The sequence below is a fragment of the Salvia hispanica genome, chromosome 3, assembly GCF_023119035.1.
Source record: "Salvia hispanica cultivar TCC Black 2014 chromosome 3, UniMelb_Shisp_WGS_1.0, whole genome shotgun sequence".
Classification (NCBI taxonomy): domain Eukaryota; kingdom Viridiplantae; phylum Streptophyta; class Magnoliopsida; order Lamiales; family Lamiaceae; genus Salvia; species Salvia hispanica.
The window spans coordinates 1,875,387-1,900,673 of record NC_062967.1 but is presented as its reverse complement, the minus strand read 5'-3'; the positions used below and the strand labels follow the sequence as shown (position 1 = coordinate 1,900,673).

Below are 25,287 nucleotides of genomic sequence, written 5' to 3'. Positions count from 1 at the left end.
TGCATTAAGGAAAGACAAGCATTTCATCAATAGTTTGATAAACAATTCAAGACTATAATGCATCATATAGGTTTTCCTTCCTTTGTTAGGAAGGGATGAGCTTTGACTAGCACATGAAATGGAGATGATGCAGAAGATGCTTGTAATCAACTACACCACATAACAAGGAAAGATTAAATGGAGATGATGCAGAAGATGCTTGTAATCAACTATACCCTAAAGATAGAAGAAAGAGACAATTCAAAAGCATAAAGGCCTTTGAATTTTACCCTTAGGTGCAAATGTCTAAATGAATGTCAAATGTATATGGCAATTTTAGCAGGTTTATCGACTAAACTGTTCCCAAGAATCATATAGTAATATATGGAGAGGATGCGTGTTATATACTGTAGTTTGCAACGCACTAGATAGAAACAAATGTGTAACTTGATTTTCATATTACTCGAATTGAATTAATCAGATGCAAGTTTAGCAGGTTGTGACCAAACTACCAGAACAATATATATGTTCTTCCTCATTCCAGAGAAAAATGCAACCATCGCATACATGAGTACATGACTACATAAGAGAAAACTACCATGCGAGGACACTTTATCACGAGTTACTAGTCAAACACACATATATAGCATTTAATAATCGGTGTACCACAGATGACGGTGAAAAAGGTAGAAGAAAATCTTTCCCATGGCTTGATTTTAGCATCATTCCTATAATACCGGGACTGTTATTGTCATTAAACATATTACCAACAATGGGATATGTTAAGAAAACTCCTTTCTCCACTACTCCATTCCACAACTCATACAAACATAACAAAATGTGGTGTACTAAAGTAGAATCCATTGCTATGTTCCCAGATTTAACTCTTAAGCACCAGTCCATCTCGCAACTCAGGCACAATGAGAAGTGTAGAACCAATAATCATATAGCAATGAGCAAAATATGATCTGCTAAAAATAATCCACCCCTAAATAGCAAATTCACTAACCTGAATATTATAATACAAATAAAAAATATAGCTAACAACACTCAAAGGATCAACTCCGCACGTATATAAAAATGTTAGAAACACTCCCAATCAACGATGCATGTAACAACTGAAACACCTAAAATTCACCTCCTCCGAAAAAAGGCACAAAGCTAGAAGATCGATTACTCACCCAATATCGGAGCGCTAGAAATTCAGCAAGGCTCTGCGAAGGAGAGCGGCCGAGACTAATCTGCTTCACCGCGTTGATTTGAGCGGTTTCCGAGTCAACGCAGGTTTGACCTGGATCCGAGACGCTAATTGCCAGCGCCAATTGCATTTGGAACTCCTCTTCGAGGTAATTGAAATTAGCGCCCGTGCCCGTCCCATCGTTCTCCGACGAAGACGCCGTCTGCGGCAAATCTGGCAGCGGAGAGGGAGACGGCGACGGCGACGGCGAAGACGACGCCGTTTGAGCCGGCTGGTCGAGCACTGGAGGCGGCTGCCGCGCCAGATTCTGGTGATCGCCGATGTGCAGCTTCCGCAGCAGGTGCTTCATCTTCGACATGCTCGAAATTGTCAATTAATTTACAGAAATTATGAATTAGGAATCAAAATTAACCGCGGAAAAAGGAGGAATTAATCTATAGGCTGTGAATTGGATTGAGGTTAGGGTTTATGGAGGTGTGATTTAGGGGAGGAAGTGAGGAGCGGTGGGTGAAGTGGAGAGGAGTGAGAGAGCAATGAACCTTCATCGTCAAGCTACACGAGTATTTTCTTACTGCTTCCCTCCAAACCAGACTCGCTCTCTCTCCTCCCTCTGTATATAAACGTGTATGTATTTATGTTTGATTATTAAAAATTATTTTTTTTTATTAATTTGATGGATTTTTTAAGTGTATATTTTTGTCGGTTTACAGAAGTACTTGAAGTTATATCCACTTAAATATTCTAATAATCTCTAAATTTTTTATTAATTTGTAAATATGTGTGTGTCTAACATTTTCCATGTCAAGAAGACCCATAACATCATTAATAATTTCAAATATTAGTAGTAATTAAAATAGCAAATAAATACAAAAGGTCCAATCAATTAAACACCGAATTTTGTTTTCCAATCCAATTATTTTATCTCCAATTATACATTAAAAATTAAAATGAGATAGTTAATTTGCTTCATACACTAAAACTAATCATGTTCTTGTTTTTTAGCAAAGAATACCTATTTTTAGATTTACACTAAACTAAAATCCAAAACTTTTTTTAATTTTATGAGTAAAAAGATATAAATAGAGATAATCAGTTTGAATTTAGTAAAAATGGTTGGAGTAATATGACATTAATAGTAAAATAATTTGAATTTAGTGTAAATAATTGGAGATGCTCTAAGATCGTTGAAACTGATAATTTTTTCATTATATTTTGTACTCCGCAATTAAATGGATAGGATATCTATCGTACGCCGCAATTACAAATTAAAATCATTTAATGTTATAATTAGCCTTTAAACTTTATTTTGATTAAATATTTAATTAATTAATAGTGTATGTTGTTTTTCCAGCCTCTTACTATTTCAAAACCCATAACACATTACTTCATTACTACCAGTATTATTAACACAATAATTGTTTTAATTATGAAATAACAAAATAATACCGCAAATAAATACAAAAAGCACATGGAAATAGTACATTCAACTTTCAAGTAAAACACCAAATTTTATTTTAAGCCGATTGTTTTCTTGCTGTATAAAATTAGTTTAATACCGAAAGAGAGGGTAGACTCTATAAAAGTAAATTTCCATTTTAATATACCACTAGAACCATTTGAAAAAAACAAATCCACTAGAACCATTGAAAAACAAATCCACTAGATCGATGCAACATGACTTCAATTACATCATGTTCTCATTTATTCTTTTTGAAGTTTGTAAATCAACTTTTAATTGTATAGTATATGATTATATTTCTAATCTAAATGAATATAATAAAGTGTAAAAAAAGTCCTCACCGAACATTGATTGTACGCTCATTCAAATACTCCACAACTTAATTCATAAGACATTTTTCTATTTTTCTAGGATGGAATACAAATCACCACGAGATAATTGAGAAATTATTATCAACCTTCAATTATGTACAACAATTAAAAGATCAAGAAACAAACAAGTGAAGCAAGAAATTCTTGGTCATAATCATCTCAAGAAATTGCTCTTTGTATAAGAATAAAGATTTAAATTACAACAACAATTTTCACTTCACATAACTAAGCCCACAATGCTAACAAAGACATCAATGCAGCCCCCAAGAACAAGAGCAAATACGAAACAAACTGCAGCCTCGCGTTGCAGCTCATTCGCTTGCTCAAGAAATCGGCCGCGATCAGATCGACGAGCGCCATGTACACGAGGATCCCAGCAGAGATCGAGTCCAACACGCCCTCGACCACCAGTGCTCTCGGGCTTCTGGAGTTGTAGAACGAAGATATTCCGATCCCAATACCTATCCCCATCGGGGTGGTTATAGCGAAAAAGCATGCCATCAGGGTCGACTGGAGGGTCCTTAGCTTCGCCTGAGAGATGCAGCCTCCGAGAGCGAAGCCTTCGAAGAACTGGTGGAACGATAGTGCTCCGATCAGAGGCCTAATCGTACACGGACTGTGTGAAACTCCGAGCGATAGGCCGATGATCATCGAGTGTGAAACTATACCGAGTTCAAGAACCTGCATATGCAAATTTAGTCAGAAACAGAGTGTTGTTTTACAAAATTTGATTTCCCAGTCATGTTGATTGGAAGAGAGGAACATGCCTGTGAAACAACAATGTGGCGAGCGGTATTATCTTCGCCGTCCCCGCCCCGAAAGTTGAACGAATGCGAGTGTGAGTGACCGTGTAGATCCTCGCCCCGATGCCCTTCGCATGACCCTTGCTCTTGCGAATGACTGTGCCTGTGATGCGCCGCGTGCGCGTGCATCCCAACGATGTGCATGACACCCCCTTCCTCTTCTCCAAAGACCTTCGCGCCATGCCCACTAGTCTCGACCGAAACTATCCCGGATTCGTCTCCGGTCTCCGACAAATCAGCCTTGGCAACTTGGCTTTCTTCCTCCTGTTTCCTCTGCTTCCTCTCGTAGTACTGTGTCCCGACAAAATCAGCTAGCAATGTCCCCAGAGCGGCCATCATCGCGATGAATCCCGAGAAGGGGAACTTCAACCATGGGGATTTCGGTAGGCAAGCATTGGTTAAAGCCTTGGTGGCATCCGGTAGCATGTGTACGAATCCCGTGGCGAGGATGACGCCACCAGCAAAGGCTTTGGCAGCAACAAACAAGTTAGAATCAGTGCGCAAAAACCGACGCTTCTTCCCAACTAATGGAATGGCCACGCCACCGACTCCCATAATGAGGATGGCAGCAATCGCAATGAGCTTAAGGATAAGAGAGAATGAGTCGTCTCGACATCCTTCTTCGTCTTCCCTATAGGATTCACACGCAGCACTCGACAAAGAATGGGATATGTTCTGCACAAATGAACCTTCACCACCACCAAAACGAGTGGAACCAGTGTCAGTTTTTTTAGTTCTACAATAATTCAAAGTAAATGCACAAATAGCATTTGCAACACGTGAACACCGAGAGAGGTTCAATCATTATGCTCAGATAAACAGAACACATAGTTACTAATATTAAAAGAACTCCAAACAAACTTACAACGTGGCCAGATACAAAAGGATAAGGCTATACAAACAAAAGGCAAAAAGAAAAAACCAAAATCTCAGAAAATCGCAAGCCTCATCCGGCCAAAAATTCAAAGAAAAAATCACCACAGTAAGAAGGGCCGAAAGGGAGTACTAGTTCTAGTTCGAGAGAAACAGCACATATCACATAAAACTTCGCCGCAAATAGCAACTCAGCTAGATACACAATCAAGTTGTAATCTGCACTAGTGAAACAATAGAAATGCTAAAATACAAGAAGAGCTGCAACAAAATCGACACAACAAACGCTCAACAATGTACACGAACGATTCACTAGTTGATTGTGAAGGTATCCTACAAAAGCAGATGATTCAAGCAAGAAAACAGCAAACTCAATAATCAAAATCATTTCCCAGATTACAACTTTTTACATATTAAAACACCTAAATATGCATATACTCTTTAAAAGGAGTCACTCAACTAAGCTACAGTCTCACAGTTGTGAACCTAAAATCAGACTTTTCACCTCAAAATTCACCACTTTAGCCACACCATAACACACTACTATATTCCATAATCAAAAGCTGCAGCTGCAGGTTTTCATATGTCAAGCATAAACCTAATTAAACAACATAAACAAAATTAAAAAATTCATTATTTCCACATCAAGCACAAGACCAAAACCAAAACAAGGCAGCTGAAACTTACCAGAATAACCCCGAATCCTCTCTCCAAATCCCCCTCCCCACACAACCGGCAACAGATCCTGCAACCACAATTCAAAAATCAAAATCAATCACTCAAAAATCCAATCAAACCAAAACCCTCTCTCGATTGCAGCGCCGAAGGAATTTACCTCGAGAAGCGACATCAGCAGCAGGTGAAACCCCCTATAACCTAGATATTCCAATTCAATTCCACAAAAAACGCATCGATTCAAACAGCGGCAGTCGTAGCGAGTCGCGAAACGCGCGGAATGCGGCGAAGGAGTTGGTTGAAAAGCGGAGGAATAAAAGTATTTATAGAGATGACGTCGAGGTGCGAGGATGGAGTAGAGATTTGCAGAGAGAGAAATGTTGACATTTTTAGAGAGAGAAGGCAGGGGAGAGGGAAGAAACAGGGGATGCTGTGAGAGAATTTGAGAGAATGTGTCGACATTTTATGTAATGTTTTTTATTGTTTTGATTTTATTTTATTTTATATTTTAGTCATTTTTGGCATTTTCAGTTTGGGTTTATGTTTATCTCACTTTATCCTCTGCATTAGTTATTTTCCTATTTTGTGACAATCAGATCTAGTTTTCTCAGATATATTTTTATTAAAAACGATAATTATGTGTATAAATGTTTTTAGAAGTATATATGGTGATTATCTCATATTGTGATAAGAAAATTCTCGTTTTTTTAGGATAGTGCATATTTTTCTTGAAAACCATATAATTATGGTATATTTTAAGAAATGAAGTTGAACTTGGCATTGGTTCGATGGATAAGGTAGTCATTTAAAATTCATTTCTCAAGAATGAGGGCTAGTGATTATTATCTATGATTTTAAGTTATGACATTTGATCTCGTTAATCTTGTAAAAATTGAAAAATTAAATAGGAATATTAAATTAAGGAATTTAATTTTACATTATTTTGTTATTATTGATAATGTTTGAAAAAACATTATTTTGTTAGAAATAAAAATAAATAAATAAATTGTGAAATTTCACATTAGATCATAGTAGTAGTAAGCATTTAAATTACAAATTTCGTTACTAAAATACTAGCATTATCCTTTTTTTAAAAAAAAAATTGTGTGCAAGATTCCTAAACTCAATTTATAAATAATTTATCTTGTATCTTGGATTGGGCGCCCACTTAATCCAAATGAGCATTGACTAATTTTTAAATACTCATAAATAAAAACTTTGATGTAACTTAAGATTTCTACGTCTCTTTAGAGTTTAGATTAATTAATCTCTGCTATTCCTTAATTTGGATTTATTGACTTGTCAATTGATGCCAAAGCACAACTAGCTAAAAACAAACAAACTTAAAAAACAAATAATTACCCGTTATATATATACGAATCTCATCATATAACATGGTTGGTGTGATATATTATTTGTGAAACAAATAATACTAATATATACTTTAAAAAAATTTGGAGGCTCATAATTGTAATATTACGTCTCAAAATAATTACCAATAGTGATACTTCAAATCAAGGAGCAATTATTGCAGTATAGGCATATTCCATGCGTGACTAAAAATTAAAATAGTGTGTTGCTTGTAATAAAAGTCAAGCATATGGATGGTCGCATTAATTTCTTACTTATAATGCTAGCTCTAAACCTAATGTTGTTTTATTGATTAATATATGTGTGTTCCCATCATTTAAAAAGTAGGAAACTACAGTTTTTTTAATGCATAATTGTATATCACATAAAATCATAGATTTTAGTAAAAAATACTATGAAATATAAGCTTCAGTTTATATATTTTGGCTTAAGTCATGTCTTATTTCTCACAAATCTAGCTATATCGATATGATAATTAAAAGAAATGTCAATACTATGATAGTAATTGGTTATTTCGAAAGTTGCAATATCAACTAAAAATTGGTCGAATTCGTGATTTTCTTGTAATTTATCCGAAATTAAATATATTGAATTTGGTGGATGGAAATAAATATTAGGCTCAAAGAAATTAATTAACCCTGGTCCAAAAAAATATTGGGCTCAAGATGTTCATTTAATTTGATGTATCGATATAAATTGGGGTCACCCTCAACATAAATTACAGGGCCTAGAATAATTCATACTTTTATAAACGATAATGAGATCCTGAATGATAATCCGAATAAATATACCGTATGATGGAGTAATACAGAGTACTAAATATCATTTTAAAATCTAATACGAATATGATTTATAAAATTTGTTTTGAATCATAGTAGTAAATATTTAATTAAACCTTAAATTTGACTTTATATTTAAAATACCATTTCTCCATTATTTTAACCTCGTTTGTAACAAACAAAACAACAAAGGGACAACAAAAACAATAAAAAAACCAGCCAAAAAGTCAAGTTAAATGTACGCTGCAGTAAAATTCGATAACTTTAATTTCTTGAAAAGAGTATGCATAGTTATCGTTATTTACCAAAAATTTGGACTATTATTGCTTTGTCCAGTATATAGATAATACTTCAAAATTGTTTCCTATGTCAAAATGTTGTCAATTTGCGGGGAAAGCAAACGGCTATTGTACAATGATTAAAAACAATAAAAATAATTACGAGTATATATAAAATTCAGTAGAAAAATACTGAAATAATAATTTCTCTCTTAAATCAATAAAAGCCAATGAGGGTGTTTTCTAACAAAAACAACTCAAATCAAATAAATTTCAGTTCCATTAATACATCTAGTAATTATCATTATTTCATTATTATTTGCGTGGCTTATTGCTTTTTCACAGCGCTCATAATACTTTCAAATTATTCCTTTATGTCAAAATATTGTTAACCCTTAAATAAAGGGTAAAGTAAACGGCAGGTGTATTATTGTACACTGAGTAAAAACAAAAAAAATATATTTATCGATATTTAAAAATTTAGTAGAAATATAAAGAAATCATAATCTCTCACTTATACTCCGTCCCAAAAATATAGACAATTTTTTTCATTTTGGTTCATCTTATGAAAATAGTCAATTTAGTTTTTCTATTTTGGTCCGTATAGAGAAATAGTAAATCTTTAATTTACTAAGTTTTTCTATTTAATAAGGTGAGCAAATTCTTAATTAACAATACTCCAATCATTTTTCTTATATATATCTCCTATTTTACAGTTGGATTATCATTTTTCTTCTATATGTCTCCTACTTTACAATTTGATTAAAACATGTGTCGTCCAAAAATATACTTATATTTTTATGGAGTAGGGCAATATCAAACTGAAGTGAAGAAGAAGCAGGATAGTGGAATAAAGTCTTTTGTATCGAAATTGGGAGGGGAAGAAGATAGCGATACTCTATCCATAGCAACGATCACATTGTTGATGATAGCGAGGAATCATTAGACTCTGGATTTGGGTATCAAAAGGAGATTACACCATTACCATCAAACTCATCAAGCAAGATAAGAGGTCACCTAAATAACTCAAATTGAATAAAATTTAATATATTTACTTAATTTTAGTATTTCATAATGCTTACACAATCAATGAAATGCGACCGAAGTTTACATGATAGTTAGTAAATAAGTGTACACAATAGTTAGTACATAATGAACGTAAAGTCTCAATTACAAGCGACTACTATAATACCCATAAAAAAAAAAAAAAAAAAAAGAGCAACCAACAATATGATGCTTTTCAGACTTCGGAAATTTCTTACGCTTTTTCAGACTTCGGAAATTTCTTCTGCCTCCAGGATGGACGGACGGACAAGGTAGGTTAGTCATTTCTATTTCACCCGCCTGGGCAGAATGGAGGGTGAATATTAGTCATTTCTAATTCACCCGCCTCAGGAGTGCGCGGACATAATGAAAGATCACTCGGCCAAGACTGTAACATGAGCATAGACAGAATTTTATTTTCCGATTAGAAAATTTGTGAATTATAAATTTTCAAGCCTTTTGGGCAACTATTACTTTGCTCTTCTTGACCGTTGTTACTTTGTTGTTTTTTAAAGTTGTTGAATCTCTTTTGTAGGTTGTTGAATTCTTTTGTAGGTTTTGATTGCCATTTCCGTTTGGGCCTCGAAAAAAACAACATTGCAAATGTTGCGTCAAGACTTAGCAATGTAAGTTATTCAATAAACTTATAAATCGACATATTTATGCACGATTGATAGCAAAAATAAATTCTATTAAAATAATAGTTCACTTGGATAGAATGGACTATTTAGCGAAAAATTCATTTATTTTATTTCTTATTAATTAAAACTTCACACATATTTATAATATGGGGTGATGATATAAAAGGACAGATAAATGAATCAAAACAGATTAAATCATATCAAATCCAAATCTAAACAATATATTCTAGATTTATACAGAATTATATGAGAAAATAATCTAGCAACATATTTTAGATTTGTGTAGAATTATAATATGGTATTTTACATTTTCACATAGTTATATGCACAAGAAAACACGTATATTCAATATTTCACAATATGGTTATTCTTTTTATTTTATCTTATTGTAGTGGAATTTGTAAAATATTGGTGATAGAAAAGAAGTCACTTTGATCGGTCATTACGAAACAAAAAATATTCTTTTTTTGATTACCAAACAAAATAAAGATAGGAGATACCTTGCCTTATAAAAAAGAAGTGACATTGATTTCAAGTAAAAAGTTCCACAACAGAATCATTTTGTCCAACTTTATGTTAGTGATATTTATTCTCTTCATCTATTTTTAATTATCAATACTACGCCCTGCAATAAAATAAAAGAACACTTCAATTGACTATTGAAAAAGGAAAAAAACAATATTATGGCTATTTAACAACATTTGGTATTTTTCTTCTAAAGAGAAGGTCTCATTTTGAAATGTTTATATCATTGTGCTCGCACTCTAGTAGGAGTACTAGTGGAAGCTCTACTTCTAAATTTCAAGTTTGAAATTTTAAACAATTAGGATTTGATTAAGTGAATTAAATTATATTGCACAATAATATACATTAAAATTCGATAATTTAATGATCATATAATTTAATTCACACGATAATTAAATCTGAAATATCATATGCATATTTCCATCATCGGATCTAGTCTTTCACAAAGATTCTCACTTTCAATACTTCACTGAAAATACATTCGATTATTGTCTACTTTTTGCCACAAATCAAATAATACGAATAAGATCACTCAAATAAATGTAAAACATTAATAAAAATAAACTACTACTGTACCCCACGCATTTATTTTTAATCCTCTCATTTTTCTTTTTCTATAGAAATCAACATATTTAATATTAATATCTTATTTTAACCTTTTTTTTACTTTATCTTTTTTCCATTATATATTTTTTTATTTTCTTATATTTCTACTTTAATCATTATTCACTCACATAATTCAGTAAATAATACCCCACTTTATTAATTACTCTCTCCGTCCCAACTTAATTGTCACTCTTTTCCATTTCGATTCATCCCAAATTAATTGTCACACTTCATTTTGATCATAAAGGGTAAGTAGGTCCTACATCCACTAACTCACTTCATTTACATTTTATTATAAACCAATATAAAAAAAGTGTCTCTCATATTCCATTAATTTTTTCAATCAACTTTTCTTTATATTTCTTAAAATTCGTGCTCACTCTAAGAGTGATAATTAAGTTGGGACGGAGGGAGTATCGTTACTTAACAGAAATTAAATACTTCCCCCGTCCACAAAAAACATGACACATTTACCATTTTTGACCGTCCAAAAAAAATAGAGCACATTCATTTATGGAAAGTTTTCAACAAATAATAATCATGCACATCATTCCACTAACACTATTTATCACTTACTTTTTCTCCTTTTCCCTTACATTTTTCTCTTCTCTCTTACTTTACCAATTCTACAATAAAATTCGTGTCATTCACCAATTATCCTATTTTTTGTGGAAAGAGGTAGAGGCCCACGGTTCGGAACTGCCGATTTCGGTTTTGAAAATTGTTGAACCGGAACCGAACCGCGAGGGTGTTTCGCGGTTACGGTTCCGGTTCCAAAACTGCGGGTTTCGGTTCCGAACTGATGGTTTTCCGACGGTTTTTCACAGTTCCGAACCGCCGATTTTTTTCGGTTCCGGCTTGGTTTCACGGTTTTCTGGCGGTTTTTCACGGTTCCGATTTGGAAACGCTAGGAACCGACGGTTCCGGCAAGATTTCGGTTCGAAATTTTTTTAACCTGAACCGAACCACGGTTCAAAAATCTACGATTTCGGTTCGGATAAATTCTCACGGTTTCGGTTCGAACCGTAATCGGCAGTTACGGTTTCGATTTTAACCGCCGGTTTGATAAACCTTGGGCAGGTCTAGACGGAGGGAGTATGATGAAAGGATATCTTTTTTTTCTTTAATTTATTTAACCACCCACTGCTATACACCATTTCACCATCCAATCCATCTCCCCTATTCCCACAAACAAAAATCTCACAACCCCTCTCCCCCAATCAACCTCAAACACAGTCTTTCTTCTCTCTCCACCAATTGAAGCAGCCACAATGCTGGAAGATTCAGCAGCATCTGCAATCCAATCCTCATCCCTCTGGGCCTCCATGAACAGCTGGCTCACTCCCACAGTCCTCTTCCTCCTCCTCAACCTCATGATCGCCACCATTGCCTTCACCTCCTCCACCTTCTCCCACCCCTCAAATCCCCAAAATTCCCAAAATACCCCTCCCTCCTCCACTGCCAGATCCCCCTCCCTCCTCCACCGCCTCAAATCCATCAACCTCCTCTCCTCCCCTCCCCCCCAAGACTCCTCCCTCCTCCACAAACACATCCCCGATTCCGACACCACCCACTTCGCCTCCCACTACTTCTTCCCCAACCCCCAAGAATCCCAAGAATCCGCTGCACACGAATCGCCGCCGCCCCACCTCGCCGCCGCCGCCCAAACCGGCCGGGAAACCGAGGCCCACTTCGATTTCGAGGAAAAAGCTCCGATCTTTGCCGATTTCGAGGCGGCCCACGAGGCGGAGAGTGAGAGTCTTGAAATGAGCATGGATGAGGTTTACAGCCAGCTCAATAAAGACGGCAGCAGCCACTTCAACAGAACGAAATCCGACACGAAGCCCGCCGGCGGCGAGATTCCGGCGAAATTGGCGGCGAAGATGCGGAAGTCGGCGAGCGTGAAGTCGCCGTTCAACCACTTCGAGGAGGGGGACATCGTGGAGGCGCGGCGGCCGGCGACGGCGAGGGAGGGCCGCGCCGCCGCGGCGGACGAGGGCGGCGTCGATGCGAAGGCCGACGACTTCATCAATCGGTTCAAGCAGCAGCTGAAGCTGCAGCGGCTGGATTCGATTATCAGGTACAAGGACATGATTGAAAGAGGGAGGTAAATTTGATTTACCAAAAATGGAAAAAAAAAAAGTTAAAAAAAATTATTTTGAGGGGTTGTTCTGGGATTTATGTTAAGTTGTGGGGTTCTTTTGTAATTTTTGGATTTGTTGGAGTAAATTGTGATGGTGGAATTTGGATCTTGATGGTGTCTTATTACCATGTGGTTGGATAGTTGGAGCTTTGTGTTGTGGTGGTGGCTTGAATTTGGGATGGGTATTTTGGTAATTTCAGTTGGTGTTTTTTGCATTCAATTTGTAGTGATCATGTGGTTAGGTGAATGGACGGCTAATTATTCTTAATTACTATAGTATAATTGTATTTGCTCTTTTAGTGATAGAGAACATGTTTTCATTTCGAAATGGGAAAAAAATTGAATCAGTTTAAGTAAAAGTGTAAAACAAAGGAACTCCATGAATTTTCTTTTGTAGCTTGATCTTGAATTGAATGAGTTTTTTATTTCAAATTTTACAAGAAATTGATACTTAAAAGAGTAAATTTACTTGTTCTTTATGCATAGGGTTTGTTCAGCAATGGGGAAAGCATATTTTAATTGAATTAGATGTAGTTTGATTGTCATTAGTCATTACTATGATTATTTCTTTAAGATTAAATCATGAGATTATTTTAATGGGAGAGATATTGCTATAATTATGGTATAGATGTGTTGATGCTATATCGAGTGAAATATAACATGATTGTCGGTGCATATGATGAGGGTAAAATACCGTTTGGAGAATAAATAATTCTACTATGATAATTTTTGAAATTGGATAAAGTGGGCATGTGCAATATAAATGTTGCTATAAGTCTTACCAACGTCCTTAGGTCGAGCAAAAAGGCCCAATTAAGGTGCCACCGGGGCGGGACCTTTTGCTTGGGCTGCGGCAGTTGCAGCAACAGCTGCTGCGGCGGCTGGATTGGGAAGTAACGGTGGAGAGGGCTTTGGCGGGGGACTACTCGTACTCGTGACAATCTGCTGCTGCTTCTGCTGCTGCGTATTTTGAGCTTTAACGTTCTCGAGTAGCGCTTTAATCTGAGCACCTGAGAGTGTCTCCTTATCGAGCAATTCATTGGCAAGTGCGTGGAGTTCCTTGCTGTGTGTCGTGAGGATGGTCTTGGCATTGTTGTAAGCATTTTCGAGCAAGTCTTTCACTTCCTGCTCGATGAGGAGTCGGGTCTCGGTACTCATACTCCTGCCGTTGTCGTTGTAGTCGTGGGAGACAAAGCCCACCTGTTTGCTCATGCCGTAACGGGTCACCATTGCTCTTGCAATTCTGGTTGCACCTTCCAGATCGCTTGATGCACCCGAGGTCACTTCACTTTCCCCGAAAATCAGCTCCTCAGCAACTCTACCGCCCATGCTGACGTCAAGACGGGCAAGCATCTGCTTTCTTGATACGCTGGTCTCGTCTTTATCCGGTAGTTGAGAGACCATCCCAAGAGCATTTCCCCGTGGAACAATAGTAGCTTTGTGCACTGGTAACGCCCCATCGGTGAACATAGCTACAAGGGCGTGACCGCCCTCGTGGTAGGCTGTCATCCTGCGTGATTCATCAGATATAACTGCAGATTTGCGCTCGCTTCCCATCAGGATTTTATCCTTGGCATGCTCAAGATCAGCCATACTCACTGCTTTGGCGCCATCCATAGCAGCCTTAATGGCAGCGACATTCACCAAGTTCGCAAGCTCCGCACCAGAAAAACCTGGGGTACCTCTCGCGATGATCTCTAGATCGACATCCTCTCCCTTGAGAACCTGTGAGATGCATAAACAATCTGCATTAGTTTAACAAGAGAAACTAGATAATCAAATTATACAACTACTCTTTTCAAATTCATGATGCATTTATCATCACCTGCATATGCATCACAGCAAATCAATTAGTAACTCTTAACATTGGCGGGGTATTACAGATTATTACCATATAGAAGCTACGGTTGATTTTAGATGCCGCAACAACATATTCCAAATTAGCAAAATAAGATACAAAGAACATTTCAAAAACATCAAGAAAATTCCAGCCGGAACCTTGTTACCTTTGACATGTGTGACTCCAAGATCTGCCTCCGCCCTTCAATATCAGGATTTGGCACAACAATATTGCGATCAAATCTTCCTGGTCTCACCAGTGCCTTATCCAAGGACTCTGGGAAATTGGTTGCACCTATCACAATAATCCCTTCGTTCTGCTTGAAGCCGTCCAGCTCAACCAGCAACTGGTTTAACGTCATCTTCATGTACTGCTGATCCTTCGCATTACGCTTCCCCCCTATGGCATCTATCTCATCTATGAAAATAATGCATGGCGACCTCTTTTTTGCAGCAGCAAACAGGTCCCTCACTCTACGTGCTCCAACACCAACAAACATTTCCTCAAATTCACTGCCACTGCTAGAAAAGAATGGAACTCCAGCTTCACCGGCTATGGCTCTTGCCAACATAGTTTTCCCAGTGCCAGGAGGGCCAACTAACAGAACACCTTTTGGAAGCTTGCCGCCAAGTCTCGTGAAACGCTGCAATGAACAAGATAATCACCATGAAATCAACAAACCTTTCATAACCTAGCAAAAGGATGTCCCTAAACCAACCCTTCTCCCGATAAAGGGTGAATACTAAGCATCATTCTGTAGATTAAGAGAGAATGGGGTAAAAGCCAACATAATGTAAATAAAATTCAAAGTAACAAGTCATCTTAACTTGAGACAGCTATCTACCATACTTCAGGGTGGATATCAGGCTATAAACATATAACAAGCTGATAAAACACTAGATGTAAGGATTACTTTTCCAGGTATCTACACATCTCGGTCTGTGTACTGCACATCCATAATAGGCTCATGATGCAGTTACCTTGGGATCACGGAGGTAATGAACAATTTCTTCCAGCTCAGATTTTGCCTCATCAACTCCCTTCACGTCACTAAACTTTGTATTTGATTCCATAATGGGTTGCACCTCTTCATGTAAACCAAGTCCTGCTAAGGCCAACCAATTATGAGAGCTCGGACACACATAAATCAGTCAGAAAAGTAGTAGTACAAACAAGCACTTCTTAACATGATATATTAGTACCTTTACCAATTCCTCTATCCTCGATGAGCGCACCAAGTCCTGACATAAGGAGGAAGGCCAAACCTAAAGCACGGATAGTACGCCATATCTGCTCTTTGAACTGCCCTCCTTCAGCAGTCACCATATGTATTGGAGCACTTGAAGTACCAAGAATCCCATCTTTTGTAGATTTCCCTACATTTCTGAAAGCTGAAAGAGTGCCACTGGTTTCTTCATCTGCCAATGTGTTAGCAGCTCCTGAGATCAAGGATATAAGAAAGGTGCATTAAAACAAAAGGTAGGTCTTTTAGATTAATTTGAAGTCATATGTGGAAAGAGCTCAATTGGTAGTGCCTATTCAAATGGGAATGTCCATAAAGCTGATTTAGAAAGTTGTGGAGGATGAAGTTCTTTGGAGCTCACCTCTGCGCAATGTCCTAAACAACTCACTTTCATCAAGTCTATCAAGCCTAACAAGCGCTTTGACATATTCAGCAAGAGCAGATGGATTAGAATGTAATGATGGTGTGTTCTCAAACAGCCTTATGACTTCTTCTGAATCATTTCGACGAGCGAGCTCTTTAAGATATGCAGCATCACTTGATCCCTCTGTATCACGCAATCTACGAGCTAGACTACCAAAGAGACTTGGCTTTCCTAAGGTACTTGTTCCCATTTGCCTCGAAAGGCTGTGCACTGGAAAAGAAAAATAAAGCATTAAAGCTTCACAAACATGGGTATGCAATGGCAGATGGAGTTATATAAGTGACCAACACCACTATTAAAATTGTCCTTTAATACACACATCTAGACTCTGCAATAATGGTTCAACCTTGAGATGCCTTGTAGTACTAAATTGCAAGCTGTAGATGGAAGAAAGGAATAGGAAAGCCTCAAATAAAGAAATTCAACATTTGTAAGCTGAAAGATAGATGATTATCGTTGATTCATGTACCAATAGCCTAGTATATTAAAAAGAAAATAGGAAGTCCCTATCAAATAATCTCATTGGATCATTATGGAGCTTAAACACCTCATACGAATAATGACGAAGCAAGCACTCCATGATTGTGAAAACTATGCCAGTACGAACCAATTCCAAACCTATGCCACTGAACCAACCCAATCATATATGCTCAAAATTAAAAAAATCAGCCTAAATGGAATCAGATGCATCACGATCCATTTCATCTAATAATACTAGCAACAAAGGACCGGTGCATACCTCCTCCCTTAGCATAAGGAGAAGCTTGATACGGTCGAGCAGCCAAACTTCCCAGCTGCCTCAACTGTGACTCATGTCCTCTGACCTGAAGCCACAAATGCATTTGTCATGTAAGTACAGACGAGTGAAGCGACTCATTCTAAAACAAAACAAATACCACAACAAATCCCACACAAAGACGATTGCTTCTAGAATAACAAAGCACCGATAACACTACATCAAAATAGAACTTTGTAAGGACAAATAATCATCAAAATCCTAAACTTGTGTGAAAGTAAATCATCGATATTGGCTTATAAAATTTCATTCTTTGTTCTGCAACCTAATTAAAGAACATCTTTTCAAAGATTAACTCGATCGCAATATATGCATATTCATTAATTCATCTAAAACCGCACAATCGAGATATTCTTCTGGAAGTCAACAAGGATTTCACGATTTCATTCGCCTATCACAGAAATCCACCCAAACGGTAGTAAAACCAATCACGCGGCATAACCCTAAAATTAGGGTTTTCGATTTCACAGTGCAACGAATTACAACAGAGCTAAAAACTCACACCGAAATACATAATCCATGGAAATACATAAAAATATGAACACAAATAAATCCAATTGACCTGATTGATGAGGCGTCTCAGTACCATCTTTCCCCAACAGTGACAACAGACTCAGAAATAAAAAACGGTGAAAACAGGAAAATGTTAAATGAATAAAACACACACACTCTTCAAACAGCTATATAATCGGTAACCGAGCACGAATTGGAGGGCAAATGGATTGATCTAAAAATGAGAAGTAGAGAGAGCGTGACGGAGAAGAGAGAGAGAGAGGGCGAGGACAATATCGCTATATTCTCCGAAATTAGTTATTGCTCGTTGCTAAAATGGGCATCGTGTTAAAATGCGCACCTTGGACTTTTCTCTCCTTCTTTTATTTAGTGAAATATGGTCTTCATCTTAAAATGAAGTGAAATATTCAAAGATATTTCTTAAAAATTTAAAATTTCTTGATTGGGTCTATTCATTACAAATGCAAATGAAAATAAGTTTCATTAACAAAGTGACCTCAGGATTCTATCTTTGAAAAGATATAAGACGCTAAAACATTTCATCGTGTTATCCATCAACATCATTACTATTATATTATATTTGAACATACTCCACGATATGTTTACGATCTACGAAGTGTATACTAGTAGGACCTATTGACTAGTCATACCTAAATTTGATGAAACATATACAAAGCCGCTTCATATACGTCCGATAAAAACACAAAAAAACAAAAAAACATGGCAGAACAAACATATTCCACATCTTTTTCATGTCAAAACATATGGCATAACAAACATATTCCACACCTTTTTCATGTCAAAACATACTTAGAATATAGTCATTATTTAAAAAGAAAATCCTCAATTTGTATTTCAGTTCCGTTCTCAAATAGCTCGCAAAAATCATTTAAAACAATGCATGTATTACAAGTTATGTTCATATTACCCTTCGATACTCTTAGAAAATTCTGAAATTTTCCACAGACTCTAAAATGTAGTGTTCATCCCTTGTTTAATTCTTTTCACAGCAGCCCGAGCTTCCTATCTCCTTTTATAGTACTCCCTCCATTCCTGAAAATTTGTTACCGTCCGTCCCTAAAAAAAATTTCACCTTTTCTCTTTTACCATTTTGGTAATGGATCTCACATTCCAGTAATTCATTCTCACTCACATTTTATTTTAAAACTAATATATAAAGGACCCACGTGACACCAACTTTTTCAACTTACTCTCTATTACATTTATTAAAACCCGTGCCGGGTCAAATGGTGACCAATTTTGGGGGACGGAGGAGTATATCTTAGCCCAACATGAATAATTTCATCCCAAACTCTTGGATAAACTTTCACAGCCCAACACTTTAATAAAAAGCCCAAAATCGAAGAAGAGACACTCACCCTCTCGGCCCCAAATCGGCTTCATCTCTCTCGGCCTCTCCTCTTTGTATTACCCAAATTCGATTTTCCCCAAATTCGAACCTCTCCATCTTTCTCTCTTCAAAATTCACCATAGCCGCTGCTGGAATCGGAAACATTCTCTTAATCATCATCATCTATTGCTCTCTCTCTCTCTCTCACATACAATTTGTTCCCAATTTCAGAAACAACTCGTCGCCTACATTCTATTATATCTCTCTCTGTTCGAGATATGTGGTTTATTTCAAGTTTTGTGGAGATTTAGCCGACATTTGCTCTTACCGTTGAATACTGTTTCTCTTCAATTGTGGTAACTGAAATACAAGTGGTGATTGGGCTGTAAATGAAATAAAAAAGCTGACTTTGTCTTCTCCAACAAATACGCAAGCTCATCCCAAAACATACTCCCAATCAAGCCCTAGTCTATATTTTAAACCTTACTTGAAATAAAAATATACCTTCTTTCGACTGATTAAAAAAAGTCAGCGAAAAGTAGGGGTGTTACGCGAGTTGTATAATAAAAATTTATAAATATATATCTATCGAAGCCGTCTTTGGCAGCATTTTGATTATTTTAAATCTTACTTGAAATAAAAATATACGGTCTTTCAACTAATTAAAAAAAGTCAGCGAAACGTTGGGGTGTTACATGAGTTGTATAATAAAAATTTATAAATATATATGTATCGAACATTTGATTAATCCTGCTCGATCGGGTTTGAGCTTAAAACTTCAAGATTCTTTGGCGGCATTTGATTGATCCTGCTCGATCGAGTTTGAGCTTAAGACTTCAAGGTCGACTAATCCTACTCGACCGAGTTTGTTGATTGAGGCCGAAAGTCTCCTAGCGGGTGGCGGCGTTTGAACTTAAGACCTCAAGGTCTTTTTTTTTTTTTTACTTAAGACCTCAAGGTCATCTCAGCTTCGCGCTGCCGATTGCACTACAAACCGTTGGTACGTACTGTGGTTTGAACTTAAAACATCAAGGTCACCACAGCTCCACGATGTCAGCTGCACTATAACCCGTTGATACGTACTACAGTGTTTTTTTATAATGTTTATATGTGGGCAAATGGATCAAGACTAAGGACAAAAAATAAGCCTTGTCCATAATTACTAGTAATACTCCTCTGTTATTCTGGCCCAGTTATTAAAATCATGTGTCCATAAGTAGTAAATTATTTCGTTGTAATGTAACTCACACAATATGGGTTTGGGTTGATTGTCAACTCATATGAAGCTTCGTGGAACATGTTAAATCTTAAAATGGGGTAAGACAGTTAGTATGTTACTTAGTGATACCAGTATGGAACTCGTATGAAGCTTCGTGAAACAATGTCTATCTAAAAAAAATGTCTCAAAACAAACTTTTTGCTCAATAATTTCCCGATTCTTTAAATTTTACAAGCATTCAACATTTATCAATAATTAATGTCACAAGCTAAAATTTTCTATTCGTGATATGTTGTTGATTTGGTGTACACGTTTTTAACTGATGACCTGGTTGGGTTATTTGTTAATTGTGTTGAAGAAATGATAATATTCACGGGTGTTGTTAATTTCGTTGATTTTTTCGGAAGTCACATTATATACAATTTCATCCGAATCAGACCTCGACAAAATTAAGAGAAATGTCAAAATTCATTGATTTTATCATTGAATATTAAAATTTTGTCAGAATTTTATCTGAATTTATGATTTTTCCGCCAATTTATCCAATTTAAAGTACATAATACCTAACAAAACAAATTTTTGGGGCATGTGTACGAAATATGAGACCCCAAAGAACCTGTGAACCTTAGGGCATGAAAGTGGTACAAATGTTAGAAGAATCTTACTCAATAGGATAGTCCAGAATGTGATGGTTACAACAGCTGTGACTCTTTATCTTGTTTCTTCTACAAATTAATAAATGGTGGATATCTTTTTATTTTATTTTATTTTTACCTTCGTCCATGGACCATGTTATGTAACTTGTGTTATATTTCAAATAATTTACTTCATCTTTCAGGTAATCGTTTCCTTTCCCAGGAGTATTTTTAATTTAGAGAAGCAAAATAATGGAGCTTTCAAACGTCTAATACATAGAAGAGATTGTATCGTTTGTCACTAAAATAACAAGATATTGCATTCAATTCTATAATAAATAAATAATGAATATATTCATGATTCTGTGTATTATTATTTGGTGTTATATTACCAAATCGAAATAGTGAAATTCGAGTTCTACAAAAGAACACAAAAACTATAATGTCCAATATTTCTATATGCACATAAGTATATTATGCATATACAGTTTATGTACAAGTGCGATCCACGCATAATAAAATCATTATGATTGTTTATTGTCCTGTCTCTGTGTCGTGTTATAAAACATAATTACTGTATATAATAATTTTTAAAATTATTTATATAATACAGGGACTATCTTGCATAAGCTCGACACGTTTGTAGTAATATATAAATACATATGCTTCAGCTCAAATAGAATCTTTGATAAATGGCCAGAGCAGAATAAAAATATGCCAATATAATATATATATTCAATAAATTAATCAGCTTTATTGAAGTTCTTCAAATAATTCATCAACTTGCCTCTATTATTTTTATTTCCATATCTATGTATAATGCATGATCACATACAATTATAGATCGCATGCTGATTAAACTTGTTTTTAATTAAATAATAATATCAAATTTTTAGTGTGTTCTTATAAAGTTATAATTATCTCTATAAATTATAAAAAATAGTTGTAGCCATTTTAACTTCATTAACCTTACAAAAAATTGATGATTGTACGAAAATTCGTGTGACACTAAAAAGGTATAATTAAAAATAAAAAGGTTCAATCATATGGAATGCAACTATATATTTAATATTCTCTCTATGTATATAGATCAAGAAATAAGGGTGTGAGAGAATTAGATTAATACCAAATTCATATTACATACAATTTCAACTTGAAGATTGAAAAACAACTAAGCTTAAATAAGATTTTCAAGCGCACACACAAAATACTATACTAGTACTACTAATTAACAAATATGTATCGTCGATCAAAACAAGTTCATATAGATTGCAATTAACAAAAAACAAAGATGTTTTAACTATCTCTTCTTAGAGTTATTTCCAAAATTCAAACAAATTAACACAACAAAAACATCAAAACTAAACCAACCAAAATCCCTCCCTAAATAGGGACACACGAAAACAATAGTACAAAATCCAAACCATTGTTCAACTTTGCCATGGCCCTTGATTTTGATGATCAAACGACGTCGTCGAACTCCCCATTTGATCAAGCCCAGCCATATTGCTAAAATCCCTATGCGGGAACGCCCTCAACCCTAAAAAATCCCTCGTCATCCCGTCTTCGCCGCCTCGTCCGCCACTGCCTTGTTGAAAGCTCTCCAAATTCCTCTTCCCATTGAACATCCCATTGAAACTATCCTCAAACCCTTGGAACCCGCTCGTCGAGGCGGCCGCCATCGCCATATTCTCGTACGCGGCCGCAAACTCGTCCCGAGGCGCCAGGGCCGCGGACGAGGCCGCACTGAAGCCCTGTCCGCCGCCCATCTGATGATGGGGCCGGGCCGCGAGGATATTAGTCTGGTCCTCGTGGTCCGGCCCCAAGTAGGGCATTTTCCCCCTCATTGCAACCCCCATCTGCGCCGCCTTCTGGAGCAGGGCCGTCGCTGACATCAGCGACGGCGCTGCGGCTGAGAAGGCGAGGCTGGGGGTCTCGGGGAAGGGGTTTTCCGGGACGGAGAGCCACGGAGGGAGGGTGAAATTTAGGGTTTCTTGCTTGAGTTGGGGGAAATTAGGGTTTTGGAAGGGGTGGATTTGGGGGTTATGATGGTTAGGGCCTGTTTGGGGGATGGCTCTGGAGCTCTCTTCGGCTAAGGCGTCGCAGAAGGCTCTGTGCGTGATGAAACTGTCGCGCCTGTGAAGCATACAAACAAATGAAAACAAACAAGGCGCTAAACAACAAAGGGAACAAAACGAGAGCTAGAGAGAGAAAGAGAGAATAGTAGTAATAACAATATATGTATCTCTCTCTCTCTCTCCAAATACAAATAGTACTATAACACTGTTTGGATGTCATCATAAATTATCTCCAACAAAAGAGAAAACAACTCTGCTTGCTTTCTTGCTTCTTGCTGCTATGTGCATGTGTGTTTTCTCTCTCTAACTTTCTCTCTCACACACAACACGCATTGATTCAGTAAAATCGTCAACTCCTTTGTGTTTCAGCTATCATTTTTTAGCAGCAATTTGCTTTTGTAGCAGAAAAGTAGCCATGGATTAGTTTTGCTTTACTCTCCCTACCCCCCACACCCCACTCTATCAAAAAATTCTTTTTTTTTTTTATTTCAAAACATAAAAATTAGCCAAATTTAAAAAATTACTACCTCCGTCCCGCATTATCTCTCACATTTACTTCTCTGCACTCGTTTTGTAAAAATGATACTAATAAATAAATAAAATCGAGAATAAGGTAGAGAATAATTTTCTTTACATTATTCTCTATCTTATTTTAGTACTATTTTTCCACTTTAACTATTTATTAACATTTGCAGAAAAGTAAATGTGACAGTTAATGCGAGACGGAGGCAATAGTATATAATAATTAAATAAATTTGAGAATTAATTATAATTATTAATTTGCAATTTGTTTAAAAAGTGTGGTGCGAGGTAAGTCATAATGTGGCTGCATAGAATTATCGAAATAATAATGAATCTAGATTACCTGGAAAAGAGGGTACCGCAGTCGCATCGGTACTCACGGGTGCCGCATATCTTGGAATGGGCCTTCCAATCGGACTGGACAGCGTACCGCTTCGAGCATTTCTCGCACTTCCACTTCTTCTCGCCGTGCTTCCTAAAGAAATGCTTCTTTATCCCAGTCAAGTCCCCCAGGGCCCGAGCCGCGTCATGATGGACGCAGCTCGGCTCGGGGCAGACATACACCTTTTTCCTCACCACATCTTTACTGCTCCTCTGCTTGAGCTTCCAAGGCAGGTTGTGGCCCCGCCGGTGCAGCTGCAGGTTCTGCTCCCGCTGGAAGCCCTTGTTGCAGATCTCGCACACGAACCGGTTCGTCGCCATCAGCGCGTGTGGCGACAGCGCCACCACCTCCGCGTCCGGATCTAAAATTTTTCGATCCGGATGCTAAATTCACTATAATTATTCTAAATAAAAATTACTAAAAAAAGTTATGAGAGATTTAATTTTATTGTACCTGGATTGCCAGGTAGGTTTCTTCTCCTCTTGTTGGGAGGAGGCTGTGAGGGGTTGTACATATGCTGCTGTGGGATTGTACCTCCAACCATTTCATTACCATTTGAGCTCGAATTGATGCTTGCTTCATTCGATATCGCCGAAGTTAAATTCGACATAGAATCATTGCCTTGTAACATTTTTTTTCCCTTCCTAAATAATTTTTTTTAAAAATTTTTGTGGTGTATGTGAATCTAAAAGGCCTACTACTACTACCTCTACCTTTTAAAGAGTCAAGAAAATTCAGCTTTTCTTTTTCAATGATTTCTAAAGTGGCAATGATCAAATATTATTTGGAGATTAAAGAAAACCCTAAATTGGGAAAAAGAAGTTTCACAAAAAGTGATGAAACCTATTACACAAAGGTCAATCAAAAAGCTTTCTTCACTCCAAATTCATCATGCCTCTCTTCTTCTTCTTTTTCTTCAATTCCCAAACCCTAGAAAGAGAGAAAAAAAATCATCAAATTAATCAACACACACACACATGTATGTGTGTATATATACGTTTTCGTGTGTGTAATTGTGTATATATATATTAGAAATGATAGAAAAAGGGTAAAAAAAATAGTACTATGAAATTGGTAGAGCTCCAAAAATCCAAAAGCTTTTACAATAAAAACATCGACTGTTGCTGAGAACAACAAGATTCGAAAGAAGCCATACATATGAAAACAGTAGAGAGAGAGAGAGAAAGAGAGAGAGAGAGGGTGTGGATGAGAAGGTATCTTTTATTTCTTCATCTCTACATCGAAAAAAACCATAGGCCAATTAAGACAACAGGCATTTCATACGTTTCACTTTGTCTTATCCTTTGTTTTCTTTTCCTCCTTCAATAATTGTAAGCAATTAACTAAAAATGACTTTAATTATTTTACTGCTGATGGTATTACAAAAAGTGGCTGTTTTTTTTTCAGTGACAGTGTATATTTTTGTTGTAATAATTAGTGAATTTGACCCTCTTGATTTGATAGAATTCATTAGCAATTAATTATGTTTTCTATGTAGAATTAATGGGTGGATTAACTAATTATTCCAACTAGGATCTG

General features: G+C 36.5%; 5 protein-coding genes across 6 annotated transcripts; 1 reads left to right on the top strand and 4 right to left on the bottom strand.

Annotated features, from left to right (window-relative positions):
• Positions 1-1,059: 1,059 nt before the first annotated feature.
• Positions 1,060-1,779, bottom strand: LOC125213038 (serine/threonine-protein kinase EDR1-like). Its single transcript, XM_048113388.1, has one exon. The coding sequence runs from the start codon at positions 1,533-1,535 to the stop codon at positions 1,107-1,109; it is 429 nt and encodes a 142-aa protein (XP_047969345.1). The 5' UTR covers positions 1,536-1,779; the 3' UTR covers positions 1,060-1,106.
• Positions 1,780-3,166: 1,387 nt separating this feature from the next.
• Positions 3,167-5,806, bottom strand: LOC125215129 (zinc transporter 4, chloroplastic-like). The gene is made up of 4 exons (XM_048116453.1): positions 5,519-5,806; positions 5,371-5,428; positions 3,775-4,499; positions 3,167-3,688 (listed from the first exon to the last, which is right to left on the bottom strand). The coding sequence occupies exons 1-4, from the start codon at positions 5,531-5,533 to the stop codon at positions 3,233-3,235; spliced, it is 1,254 nt and encodes a 417-aa protein (XP_047972410.1). The 5' UTR covers positions 5,534-5,806; the 3' UTR covers positions 3,167-3,232.
• Positions 5,807-11,759: 5,953 nt separating this feature from the next.
• On the top strand, positions 11,760-13,050 carry LOC125211851 (pathogen-associated molecular patterns-induced protein A70). The gene has a single exon (XM_048111793.1). It carries the CDS (start codon positions 11,874-11,876, stop codon positions 12,711-12,713), a length of 840 nt encoding a protein of 279 aa, XP_047967750.1. The 5' UTR covers positions 11,760-11,873; the 3' UTR covers positions 12,714-13,050.
• Positions 13,051-13,525: 475 nt separating this feature from the next.
• Positions 13,526-17,886, bottom strand: LOC125211850 (ATP-dependent zinc metalloprotease FTSH 4, mitochondrial). Of its 2 annotated transcripts, none has more exons than XM_048111791.1 (7): positions 17,611-17,886; positions 16,992-17,076; positions 16,190-16,462; positions 15,788-16,024; positions 15,566-15,693; positions 14,752-15,228; positions 13,526-14,470 (listed from the first exon to the last, which is right to left on the bottom strand). In XM_048111791.1, the coding sequence occupies exons 1-7, from the start codon at positions 17,635-17,637 to the stop codon at positions 13,559-13,561; spliced, it is 2,139 nt and encodes a 712-aa protein (XP_047967748.1). In that variant the 5' UTR covers positions 17,638-17,886; the 3' UTR covers positions 13,526-13,558. The 2 variants fall into 2 exon arrangements, with proteins under 2 accessions (XP_047967748.1, XP_047967749.1); XM_048111792.1 differs by having other exon boundaries at positions 15,566-15,690; positions 17,611-17,885.
• Positions 17,887-22,061: 4,175 nt separating this feature from the next.
• Positions 22,062-24,989, bottom strand: LOC125215227 (protein indeterminate-domain 7-like). Its single transcript, XM_048116587.1, has 4 exons — positions 24,813-24,989; positions 24,202-24,678; positions 23,710-24,109; positions 22,062-22,902 (listed from the first exon to the last, which is right to left on the bottom strand). The coding sequence occupies exons 2-4, from the start codon at positions 24,377-24,379 to the stop codon at positions 22,197-22,199; spliced, it is 1,284 nt and encodes a 427-aa protein (XP_047972544.1). The 5' UTR covers positions 24,380-24,678; positions 24,813-24,989; the 3' UTR covers positions 22,062-22,196.
• Positions 24,990-25,287: the final 298 nt, after the last annotated feature.